Source organism: Seriola dumerili, unplaced genomic scaffold, assembly GCF_002260705.1.
Source record: "Seriola dumerili isolate Sdu_G_001 unplaced genomic scaffold, Sdu_1.0 BDQW01000088.1, whole genome shotgun sequence".
NCBI classification, from domain to species: Eukaryota; Metazoa; Chordata; class Actinopteri; order Carangiformes; family Carangidae; genus Seriola; species Seriola dumerili.
The window spans coordinates 14427386-14440690 of record NW_019174343.1 but is presented as its reverse complement, the minus strand read 5'-3'; the positions used below and the strand labels follow the sequence as shown (position 1 = coordinate 14440690).

The 13305-nt window shown below is 42.4% G+C and overlaps 1 protein-coding gene across 1 annotated transcript in view; it reads right to left on the bottom strand.

Annotated features, from left to right (window-relative positions):
• The window catches only part of LOC111221619 (fidgetin-like), a 10262-nt gene extending 990 nt beyond the window's left edge, over window positions 1–9272 (bottom strand). The window contains exons 1-2 of the mRNA XM_022745073.1: window positions 9248–9272; window positions 1–176 (exon numbers count right to left, since the gene is read on the bottom strand). The exon at window positions 1–176 is cut by the window's left edge and continues 990 nt beyond it. Coding sequence (XP_022600794.1) covers window positions 1–176; window positions 9248–9272 — 201 coding nt within the window. The remainder of the gene's footprint in view (window positions 177–9247) is intronic.
• Between the last annotated feature and the right edge of the window lie 4033 nt (window positions 9273–13305).

Genomic DNA, 13305 nt, shown 5'->3' with positions numbered 1-13305 from the left:
GTCATCACTGGCCCATGGGTAACCTGCAGGGGCATAGCTGCGGCGAGCAGCAGTAGCATAGGGGTCATGTTTGTGGGCAGATGGGGGTGAGGTGGTAGAGGTGACGTCTAGGTGCTGCTCAGGCCACTGAGATAAGGGGGCGACGTGCTCGGGAGACCAGTGCATCTTCAACAGACCTACAAGAAACAACAAGACCAAGACAGAATTAGTCCACACAACCATGATGTTGACGTGATGTATCCACTGCTTTAAATGACAGATTTCTCCACCATTTTGTCTAGACTAGATACAGGCTGTGCACCACATCTGAAGTATTTTTGCTCCCTTTTTCTTCCAAACCTCACAAGCCGGCTAAAAGTCTGGCTTCATGAATATCTGCCCTCGTAATCACCTTGGCAGGCTGACCCTTTTCCAGAATCATGTCAGTGCTTAGCCAATGCTCTTCTGCACAGTCTCATCCACACAGGGGACAACTGTTCTAATCTTTATGTGAAGCCGCCAACATAGCCCCCAGCCTGGTCTCCACGGCGATAAGCCTCTATCAGCCTGCGTGCTGCCTTCTTCCTTTGCCTTGCTCACATTGGGGCCATTGTTGTCTTTCTGTGAGTCTCTTAGCCCACAAAACCACCCCCACAGAGCGTGTGATCTAATTCGGCCAAAACCTCAGGGGTCTGCTGGACAGGGGGAATAGAGGGCGGGGTCAATGTGTAGAGGGGGATCAGATTTTTCACCATACTACGCACTGGACACTGGACCAACACCTCTAGGAACACTATTACAAGTGTACCGATTGAGCAGTCAGAAAACATCTGATTTTCACGTGCCATGTGTGATTATACATGCACATTTACACAAACAGAGTAATCTGCTGGTTTAGTGGTTGTGGGCTTGTCTTTTTGAACTGGCATTAGGCTGACATTCCAGGCATTGCAGAGTATTATTAAACTGTCCTGACCCCAGGCCTGGGCCAGAGGGGCTTCCCTACAACAGCAACTGGACAGAGGAAGAAGCCAAGAACTTGATTTCACCAATAATGGTGGACAAATAGTAAGTTAGGCTATGATTCCAAACAAAGGTTTCAACAACTGTTTTCATGGTCATTTAAACTACCAGTTATTATTTTTAATAATTATGTCAATAAAAGGACAGAAAATCTCCCTAGACCCCCAAGGTGATGCCTTCAAATATTTTTTTATCCAACAAACAGCTCAAAGCCAAAAGATGTTGAATTTAAAATGATATAAAACAATGCAAATCAGGAAATCCTCACATTGGAGAGGGTGCAACCAAAGAATCGTTTGTATTTGTGCTTGAAAAGTGAGTTTTTCAATGATTAACCGATTACCAGTTTTCTTCTCTGTGGATCGACAAATCACTCAGCTCTATTCAACACCCTAATCAAGATGTTGTACTTATTTGGAACAAAGCAGTAACAAATAGCAGCATTGGCAGGTGTTAGGGTTTATTCATTACGCACACTTGCTCACTCACATGTCTGGTCTGAAACTGTCTACATGTGGATTATGTCAAGTTGTGTCACATGTCCACTAGGACCACCAGATGGGCCTCTAAACGGTCCACATGTTGATCCCTAAATTAAATGATCCTTCAGCCCAATAATCCCACTCATCCAATCCAGGGATCGTAATGCTCTCGACCGGCACAGGCTCCACCCTGGATCTGAGAAATCCCCACGCTCCAGGGAATTCTCACCGTTCATGGTACCCATCCCGAGAACAGAAAAACATTACTAGCACAGACCACAGAAATGTCTCAGCTAAGGTTAGAATGAAAATAATATCTTACTTAAACAAGGAGGTGTTGATTGATTGTACTTCACGGTAATTCTACAGATCACAGCTAGATTACCACATCGGTCTCCTGGTCAAAGACCCAGGGGCCCAAGGGGTTAAGGGGGTCCTAAACCACAGTGTCTGCTGTGAGGGGACTATTATTAACATTTCTCATTACAGATTCAAATGGCTCAGTCGTTCATGTCAATATAAGACCCTAAGAAAACTGAGGTGCAAGAGGATGGGACCCAATGTCAATGTAAGCAGATGTAAAATCATGGACTCACAGCCAAATTCTGATGTTATATTTTATCACCTATGGCAGTATTTAATATATACAGCCAACAAAATGCTCTTTGGTAAACTGGTTGCCATGGATACTCTCAAAAGTACAGTATGGTGCAGACCATTAGACCATAGACCATATGATATGTTGAAAACACCTAATGTAAAAAGAAGATTAAAAAAAAAGAACCAGAGGTCTCACTGCAGGCTGCAGCTTTTGTTTATCAGCATAAAGGTAGGTTGTTTTTCATCCTAGAAATATTATCTGAGTGGTTCTATAATGTTTTAGTTTTGGTGTAGAGGAACTGGTCAATAAAATAATCTGTTTTTTTACTACATTTTTACTCATCAATCTATAGTTGGAATCCCCCCCCCCAAATTCAAGCTCCACAGATAGAGGATGTTGTACATTGAACAGATTGTAAAGCCCTCTGATGCAAATTTTATCATTTGTGATTTGGGGCTATATGGGTAAGTTTCATTTAAAACTTAGAAAGTATTTCCTGTAAGTCAACATATTATACTTTAACTGGGAAAGAGTAGTTAAACTGTACCTTCATTAGCTCTTCTTCATTACATCTCCAGTTGTAGTTTAAAGTGGAGTACAGCTTTAGGTATTTCTGGCTACAAATCACTGTTAATGAATGGAAATCTTCCTCCCTGCCATCTTAGTGTTTCTCAGAGTCTCAGTCTAAGTCCAAGAACTGAATTAGATAATCAGTTTTAAGTTAAGCTTTATTGTTCCCCTACGCTGTAACGGAAAACAACCGTGTTCACAGAGAAATACATCAGAATGTAAATCCTCCTTTAACTTAATTATAAAAGCTTGTTTAATTAATTTTTTTTTGATATGGAATCAAAGGACTGTAATTTGAAAGGGTTGTTTTAGTCTGCCAATTCCATTGAGATCTCTCTGCAGTTCTGCAACACTTTCAGCTCGCTACTAAATGCATTTCATTCATTTTATCAAACATACAAACATAAAAGACTTCCCTGGTGCCATCTAACTGGTTGCAATAACAAAACTGGTATATTTGAACATTTGTGTGGCTGCCTTGTGGCAGTATTAACACATTCATTAAAATCTGGGCATTATTCAGCCACACAGACGCACATTCAGGCTCATCCAGCTGATACTCACTGGTCATGCTGATTGTAGGCATGAGCCAATCGTTTACCGCTTTGCCTTTAATCTACTCCTCCTCGCACCCCGTCTTCACCAGATGGTCTATAATCTATCCAAGACATATTTGAGTGCAGTAATCTACTGTGTTTGGAATCCTCATCAAAATTCAGCAGAGGAATGTGAAAACTGAACAGGATCACTTGGAGATCAGACGATGGAAGAGTGAACCGGAGGGTCTGGACGGGTTAAGGACCAGACTGAGGAAACCAGACTAATGAAGGATTAGAGCACACAAGGCTTATGGAAGTGTCAGTGCTTGGTGACAATCTGACATTCATAGACAAGAATTAAAGAGGCATCACTTGTGCTTCTTAGTCCTTATGCTTCCAGTAACTTTACTTGATAATTACTGTGCAATAACACAAAATGACAAAGTTTTTTTTTTTAGTATAAATGGACTTCACAAATGCATGGCTAGACTGTTTAAAGGCAACAGCGACTTGTGCATTAATGCTGGTAACAATTCTAGTGTCAAACTTCCACTTATTTTACTATTTTTGAAAGAAAAAAACTTTCTTAAATATCTTATATATATCCTATAAAGGCTGACACCCGATAGGAACAAGTACAAAGTTCTACTTGTTGATATGTATACTTCTCATGATAAAGCACTGAATGATAAAATGAATGATATCTTAAAAGCAAACTAACCTTTGTGTTCTAACATTATTGTTCTCTTGAAGATCAAAATGAACCATTCAGGTACGTTCACATTATATTTCGTATAGCAGAATTTCTCTCGTGTTTTCATGCTCTGTACACAGTAATATAATCTTACTTCTGATTTCATTGAGACTGCTTTTTAGTAAGACATTTTTATAACATTGAATTTATGATAAGATTGACATGTTTTCCAGGAAATGTGGGTTTCTGGGGCCGATTAAAACCTCTTCCTGTTCCTGAGTGCTATAGCATCAGACATCTGTGTTAAAGTGAGGATATTAGGGTGCAGGGTTTGGGTATTAGGAGGGATGAGTGAGGGAGCCTCAAACCCTAATCTAGCATCTCATGTTGGCTTGGGGCTTGGAAACACCCCTCCATTCTTGGCCATGCTTGGCTTATCAAGGGACAAAGATGAGCACTAAGCCGGCTTGGTACTATGACAGCTTTCCTTAATCATTGTGATTATCATACTGTGGACCAGCACCAGTGTTGCTTCTGGGTTTGTCCTCCAGCAGTTTGGCTACTGGGTGCAGATGAATGCAAAGCTTAGAGAAAAATCTTTTAGACCAGTCAGCATCAGCAGAAAAATATTTTACGTATACTGTACTGTTGCCATTGCACTGTAAATGTTTGTGGTGTACAGAAATGTTAAAATTGGTCACTTCTAATGTTTAGTGATCTTGCAGTGATTTAGCAGCTTCATATAACAAACATTCATCGCAGTCCAGGCCAGCATGAAAGTAATTTAAAATCACATTCCTCACACTCTCCTCTCAAACATATTAGTATTAGTTTAATTTTATTGTTGATTCTGTATTTGGATACCCCGTCGCTTTCACTGAGGAGTTGCATGTTGCATGTTTTCTCTTGGGTCCAGTTTTACTTCCTTTTATCTTCCTCCTTTTACACTGGCATTACGATTTTGTAAATCCAGTATTATTCATGAGTTCATGCTCATTTAATTCATGGGGACCCCGGGTAGTTTACACCACTTTTGCATAGATTGGTTCTAGAGCTGGAAATCTAAGTTATTCTCGTAAATTGTTAATATCTTAATAAAAAGTTTCTGTACTTAAAAGACAGAGAATGATTTCTGGGACATGCTGGGAGTTATATCCAGCTTTGTAGGTGGGAGCACAAGATGGTGTGTGTGTATTTGTGTGACTGTGTATTTGAGGCTTCCAAGGGAGAGTAATATTAGAATGGAGCACCTGTTAGTGAATATACATCTACTTTCTTTAAGTAAGTAAGTACTGTTGCTATGTTCACTAAAGATCATGCAGTTTTACGCTGCTTGCTTAGCTTGACTTAAAGTGATTGTCCACCTAAAATCTATCTTGTGAAAATATTTTATGAAAATTTCTTTCCATTTATGCTTGAAATAGTTTGTAATTTTGGCTTAATTCCTGTCATTTATGAATGTTTTCAGTAGCGATGTGTTTGAGGAAAGAAGTATCACTAGTACTATTCACTCCTATGCTATCTTCTGCAATGGGATCATTTTCACGTTGACATCAATTTTTGATACAGTTCAAATGTCGATCTAAACATGGACTAAGCATTTGTACCTATGCAAACACTCAAGATACCCAGTGTAGGTGAGGTGACACTTATAAATCAGTCTCATAAATCAAGTGTCTGTTCAGGTTTTTCCTCTCAAGTCTGGTCAATACCCAAAACTTACAAACTAAAATAAGGAACTTTAGTCCACAGCAGCAGCTCTGATTGATTTTCTGAGCAGCCAGTGTCGATTTACAGCTCTGGCCGGCCATTGAGGTCATCGTTAAGTAATTTCACATACATTTCTTCACATAGACCAATTACAATCGAGGTCAAGAGAATGTTCTGTGCACTGCCAATGGCTTCACTTGATGAAAAGGAGCCTATTTGTGTAGCGTTATTGAAAAGAACAAGATTACATAAGAAGAGGAGTCACAGTAACCTATAGTGTTGTTACAAATGAGATATAAATCACCCACAATCTGAGCAGAGCAGGAGGTGAGGTAAAATTACTGCGCTGTGATGAACACTCACCCTTTTCTTCTCCTGTCCACATCAAGACCTAAACATGGATGATACATGGCCTCAGGGTTCACCAAACAGCAAAATATGCAGTATATCTGTGTGTGTGTGTGTGTGTGTGTGTGTGTGTGTGTGTGTGTGTGTGTGTGTGTGTGTGTGTGTGTGTGTGTGTGTGCGTGCATGCATCAACGTGTAAAGCAGGGAGTGGGATGCTTGTAAACAGCAGTCTGATCGATCCAATAAAGAGATGGACTAAATTTGACCCTCCCAGCTCTCTGTCCGGCCGTCAACAGCTTCCACTAAAACCAGTTTAAGTGCTCTATCCTTTCTTTCTTAATGAGTGTTATTATCAGTGGTACGTTCAGAAAACTCTGCTATTTGGTTTCTGGAAAACATGATTATGCAAGTCATGGATGTTTTTTTTGGAGGCCAGTTCAACTCGTGGTCCACTGCATGGTCAGTATGAGTAATTAGAGGTTAATTAGATGAAAGTACATGTGGGGGAAGGGGCTGCCTGGAATGGGATTTGGGGGTTGTGAAGCATCAGAGGTGGTTGGCCGGATGGGGAGTGGAGACAAAAATCACCCTTCTGAAAGGTCCTCTGTTAGTGCTTTTACTCCACTCACAATAAACAAAGACTTACATTTCCTGAGGACGGACAGACACACACCAAGATGCACACGCACAGGCTCTAGCACTCCTATATATTGCGGTCTTGGTGCAGTGTTAAGCTTCAGCTGGCCAACAGGCAGAGGGACTCTTGGTCATCTATCGGATGAGTCAGGCAGCTGGAATGCCAGGAATCTAACCTGAGATCTATTTACAAAGCACATATCCTCTCCATACGCTCAACACACACTGTCCACTCCCAGGCTAGAGAGAGGGAGGGGGGAGGGAGGGAGGGAGGGAGAAAGTAGAGAGACACAGAACATGCTTACTTACAGTGCTGATAAATGACCCTATCAGCTGTTTGCACATTACTAGGTGATTTGTATTAGTTAGAGTTAATTCACACCACTGCTCGCAAGATCAATACAGAACACAGGAGAGAAAAAGTGGGATATGAATAAATGAATATACATGAAGCGTGTTAGGATTCCAGTTGCAATGGTCAATGGACTGCACACAGTCACCCAGCTGTCTCTGTCCCCTGTCCTGCTTACAGAGTAAATGAGGGTGAGATTGTTATGTAAGCAGTGACCATAGTCCAAAATGCTGTGCATGAAGAAGGATCTGCTGAGGAGAAAACCCTCCCTCTCCCTCCTCTTACCCCTTCCCCCTTTTCCCCAGGCTTGCAGAGTCCACCAGGCCACACTGCTGCCAGCCAATCAACTACTGTATATCTGAATAAACCTTTACACATCCCCAACATACAAGTCATTTCCAACTCCGAACCACATGACAATTAAGAGTCTGAGCATGGATTTTCCACTCAAACAAAGACATCCAATCGCATTGATTTATTTTTAAGCATTATTGGGAAACAAGTTTACTTTACATAGTTTTGCTCAACCTTTTCCTCTCATTTTATTTTTCACTTTTCTTTCACTCTTGATTTTGCCCCACAGTCTTCCCCCTTTGATGCCCCCTCCTTCTCTGAGTGCTGTAGTAAAGACAGGACTGTGTGTCCGACCCTGTGTGGTCAGTTTCCCCCTCCCCCACTCCTTTAGCTCACACACACACACACAACAAACACACACACACACACACACACACACACACACACACACACACACACATGTGGTCGAGGCTGGCCTGGCCCCTCTTTGCTTATTGTGTCCACTCATATATCAGGCTGCAGCTGACCAGTCCCTCCTCATGCCCTGTCCTCTCCATCTGCCCTTCACTTTGCTCTTTCCCTCATTTCACCAGCAGCAGCACAAGTCGTTACTATAACACCTAATGAGGATCTAAGGTGTGCTACAATTTGCTTAATGAGCTTTCATGATTACTGTGGAGGTCTAATGTGTGAGTGTGAAGGCCGATGTTTATTCTTCCCTCTATATGGGACTAATGAGAGGCTGTTGACACCAGGATACTAAGGGTCTGGCTTTTAGTCGCAGAATGGCTTCACCCTGGTGACTAGCAACTAAAGAAATGGCTGCAATTGCCCATCCCTCTCCTCATGTCACACGCTATCATCATTATGGACAGAGCCCATAATGAGCTGTGGGTGGTGACTGTGATTGCATGTGTACTTGTGTGTTTGCGTGTGGGAAAAAATTTGTCAGTCTGTGAGATCTGATGAAAGTAGTTATTGCTGTAAAAATCATAGGCTTCCGTGCAGTCCGAGTTTCTGTGGGAAAAAATCTAACATGACACTGTGAGTCTCTCTGAGGACGGAATGTGACACACGCACGTTACCAAAACTTCTGTCTGCTAAGAAAACTCCCTCATTCTCCCTTAAACCCTCAGGAATTTTTTTTTTAGACGTCCGTTGTATGTCTCTGTACCTTTGTGCTGCTCTTTGGAATACAAAATGCATGTAGAAGTAAATCCCTGTTGCATTATTCTAATCAGGTTAGTGTCGTAATCCTGTTAAAGCTTGGCCTAATCAATAGCCCACTCAATCAATATAAGCATATTCATCAGCCTGGATAGCAACCTCTCATCATTAGCATATATACTAACTGAGACTATGCTGTGATGTGTCAGTGAGATTTATGTGATTTAATCTGCTTCTACATATTGACACACAAAGTTGTTAGGTTCATACTGAAGCAGGTAGTTCATCTAAACTGCACTACACAGATGAATCATAAAGTATATACATGCTTTTATTTTGAAACACAAGTTATTTTTCACATTTCATAATGACATAGCAAAGAATGCACAGACTGCTCCACTGTACTCCTTCAATATGTGCATGTCCATGTTGTTCTGAAAGCACAGACAGAGGCGCTTTAGGTGCTGTCTGTTCAAACAAGCTGTTACTATAAAATATTCACATGGAGGAGCTGAAAGAACAGACACTGAACACTTTCTGTGAAATTCCTCAATGCAAAGCTTGGAGATTCAGCTGTTAAACCCATTAGCATATCTGCCTTCTCAACATGACTTCTCAGAGAGACCCCCCACCCACCCCCCTCACCCAGCCCCTTGCTTCCCTCTACACAACCACAGGAGATGAGTCCTGGACAAAAGAGGAGCCAAAAGAAGAAGGCGTACAGGAAAACAAACTCAAGCTGGGCCACAGTATTCACATACAGCATGCCAAACGAGCCCATCACTGGACATGACCATACATAATCATAAGCATCCAAGCACAGGCAGTTCAATGAAATCAGTGCAGACTTACTGTATGGGGTGACAGGACTGAGCATTCTGCAGCCCTGGCCCCCAGGTGAAGAGGAGAAGACCGGGTCCACTCGGTGCTAGTGAGGGCCCAGCTGCATGCTCCGGGACCTCCCTGGGCTACTGCTTCTCCTGCTGCTGGCGGTTGTGCGGCTGCTGGCTTGGCTAGTGACTGGCCTCCTGCACCCCTCCATGGTTCATCTCACACTTGAACACCGCTCTGACACACTGCCACCTGAAGAACCCACACATGGCATTAGCAGAGCCAGCAGACACTGTGAGTATGACTAGGTTGTATATTTTCTGATTGATTGTCATTCAAAGCCAGATTCTAGTGTAACTAATGTATAATGTACAAATAATGAAAAATTCAATTCAATATTTCTATTAAAAAGTTTATGTAATTATGACATCTACCTTTTGAGAAAAACGTGCAGAAAGCAACTGATATTGACTGAAAATTAGTTTCTCATGCACCCTGAATGATCTCAGTCTTTCCATGTGTATATGTGTGTGCACATATACATGCACATGTGCAAGCCACTGATCAAGAGACTTTGAATGCTGAATGCCCTGACAGAAAGGGGGCTTTTACCCTCTGACCACAAAACCGCACGGCCAGCGGAGACAAGTTTCTAATTCTTTGAAGCCACCCATGTTTCAACACAAACACTACAAACCACTACAGCGAAGAGAACTTTGTACTCTCTGCAGAGCAAGGAAGCTCTCCTGTCTAACATGGGGGAACACATGAGGGAAAAAAAAATGAAGGAGTGTGAGGGAGTGTTTGTAACAGTGTCCTGGGTTGACATATAGAGGACAAACTAATAAGAATGCCTTGCACATGTGTAAAGGAAAGGTAGTATAACATGTACAATGAGGTAAGCAGAAGGAAAATACATGGAGGAGGTCATATCATGCAAGAAAGAGAGGACAGAGAGCACTGAAAAGGACAGGAATGTGCAAGAAGCAGCGGAATCATTGTCATTCCTGTTGTAGGGAGACAAAAACAATCTTTTTCATCAAGTGAGTAAATGGTTACTGACCTGATCATGCCTGGATCTCCTTGATGAGTGGCTCAATTTAGAAAGTAATCCACTATTCCACAAAGTAAAGCAGAGGGAGCCGACGTAAATGTGTGTGTGACTGGGTGAGTGTGTGTGTGTGTGTGTGTGTGCATATGTGTGTGAGGTTTGTACTCTCTTCTGGGACCCTAACCTTCTCTCCTACTCTCCCTCGCTCACTGGCTCGCTTGCTCACCCTCCAGCTCCCTTCTCCCTCCCCCCCTCGCTCTCCCTCGCCTAGTGACAACAGAGCAGCACATACATCCCTTCCCCCAACCACACCACCCCTCCCCCTCCTTCTCCCTCTCTTTTGTTAAAACTATTTCAGCAGGAAGGGAGAGAGAGAGAGAGAGAGAGAGAGAGAGCGAGAGGGAGAGAGAGAGAGAGAGAGGGAAGAAGTGACCTATCATGCAGTGTCAGAGAAGAGCCCGTTTCCCCCTGCTGTGTGTGTGTGTGTGTGTGTGTGTGTGTGTGTGTGTGTGTGTGTGTGTGTGTGTATGAATTTTTGCACGTGTGCTCTTGTGTGCGTTTGTGTATGGTCTGATTTACATGTGTGTATGCATGTTTTTGATTGTAGACCCTCAGTTTGATGAATGAGCATGTGGGACACACGCTCGTGAAAAACTGTGAATTTTCTCCTTCACTGATCACATGAGAAGATCAGTTATTGTCAATGACTTCTATTGATCTGGTACATTGATCTTAGTATTTTTGGGAGGGTGGGGTTGAAACAACCATGTCAATATTACCTAATTCCTGTGGTACCCCATCCCCCCCTGTTCAGAGACATACACACACACACACACACCAGCCTGCACACATGCATGGGCAGCAGTAGCAAATGACCTCCACATTGGCCTCAAACCTTTGACTAAGAAGTGGGTTAATATCTTCACCTGTAATTTATCAGTACCATTAAAATACACCCTCATGCTGCTTTTATTTCATTTTAATTTGTGGGGCTTATTTAGCTTCTCCCCTCAAGCCCTTATTTTCACTCCAACCCCAGTTCCTCATACACAGAAACACAGCTGTGGTTCTGCATTTAGAGTTATGGTGTAGGCGGGACAACCTGGTCCACTCCTCATGTTACTCTGCTGTAAACACTCAAGGCTCTGCAGGACACACTTCTTTTGCTTTGGCTGCTCTCAACACCAGGCCTTGTCCCAAACACACACACACACACACACACACACACACACACACACACACGGTGTGCGAGCCACGTTTCAGAAAGTAGTTTAACTTAACTTTCCCCTGTAATTTAACATAATTAGACCATAAATAAATCACTATGATTAAAAAGAAGAGTTTTAATGAAAAATGATCACCTCCGTCCTCCTTACAGCCACCAGTGGACCTCTATGTGAGAGGACTTCAAGCTAAATTGTTGCCAATAATAGCAGTGGAGGTGAAGGCTTGGTATAAGAGCTTTTATCAGGTGACTCAGAGGAGTAATGGCTCGTGCAGCGCTCAGCTCTTTCTCCCTTACCTGCTTTGCTGACAGACACTGAAAAAAAAGGCCACGCTGTTATTTTGCAGGCTAGGAAACAATACATCTAAACAATCCCAAATGCGCTGCGGGGGCTGTTCTTTTCATCATAGAAAAAGTAGGCTGTTTGATACGTTCTCAGTGCCGAGTCGAAACCGCCAGATGTGGTTTCTTGTTATGTCAGAAACACCTCTGCATGCAGCCATGTGGCCCGAAGCAGGTCAGTGGGACAAGCAGAGGGACAAGGGGCAGGGTGTGTGTTGATGACAGTCGGACAGAAAGGTGCGGCTATAAGCAGGTTGGAGAACAAGTTTACTGGCAGAAACAAGAGGAGAGAATTTTCATTTGCAGCTCAACTACTGGAAGAGATGTAGCAGAAAATTCACACAGGAAGGCAGATTTCCACACACACATAGACACACACATATAATGGCTATGCTGGAAATTGGACATGGTAACTCTAACCCTGGGTCCCTTTGGCCCTGTGGGTGGGATAGGTCACATGATAGCACCCAAGAGAAGCTCAGCTGTTTGTCACTCTAATTCTGTCTCAAGCAGCTGAGCACTGGCTCGCTGCTCCACTGAACTGCCCCAGTAAATGATAGTGTGTGTGTGCATGAGTGTGTCCGAACAGGGAATGAGGTTAATGACAAAAATAAGTCTGTATCTTCAAAAAAAAAATAAAAAACAGACTGCTGTTGCAGCTACAGAGTAAAAAAACTTGGAATACAAATTTAATTCCCACAAGCTCAAGTATGTTCGACGTGAGGGATGAATTATGAGACAGAGAGAGCAACATAGAGAGAGGGGGCAAAACAGGAACAGGAAATCTTTGGAAAAAGCACAGGAAACGTGTGTATTGTGGGTATTGTCTCCCACAGACGATGTCAGTGTCAGCACGCTACTGTGTTTGTATTGGAAGGATAAGGCTCATGGTGTCCTACATTTTTCTTACTGTCAAGGAATCCCATGAACAGACAAATAAAATAACAATGAATTGATCCAGCTAACGAGCACTGCCTGCATATCCAAAGCCTGATGTCGTCTATTCTTATACTTTATTGTGTCATAGAGCTCCACAGTTCTCTAAAAAGACCAAAATGAGCCATACAGTTGTCCCTTTATAACAAATAAACATGGTTCATGTAGTTTATTTTGAGTCAATCCCATAAACACCATCCTGCTGTTATAAATACTGACTAGGACACTTCTTCAGTGGGGACCAGTAGCCTTGTGGCTGAATGGCATAGACAGGTCAGGAAAATCAGAGAGAGGAGGACTCATGCATTGTTGGTCTTTCCATGTGTCGTTCAAATTCATTCATGTGCTGTACATCAGCAGCTTTAAACACAGAAACTGCACAGTACATGCACAGAAGAGTATATACTCATTATACTATTAATATTTCTAATGTTTTTGTTTATTTTTCATCTTTATGGTCGTCTTATCTGGGAAACATGATATCAACTCTAATCCACCTCCTTAAGATAATCAATAAAAAGGAGC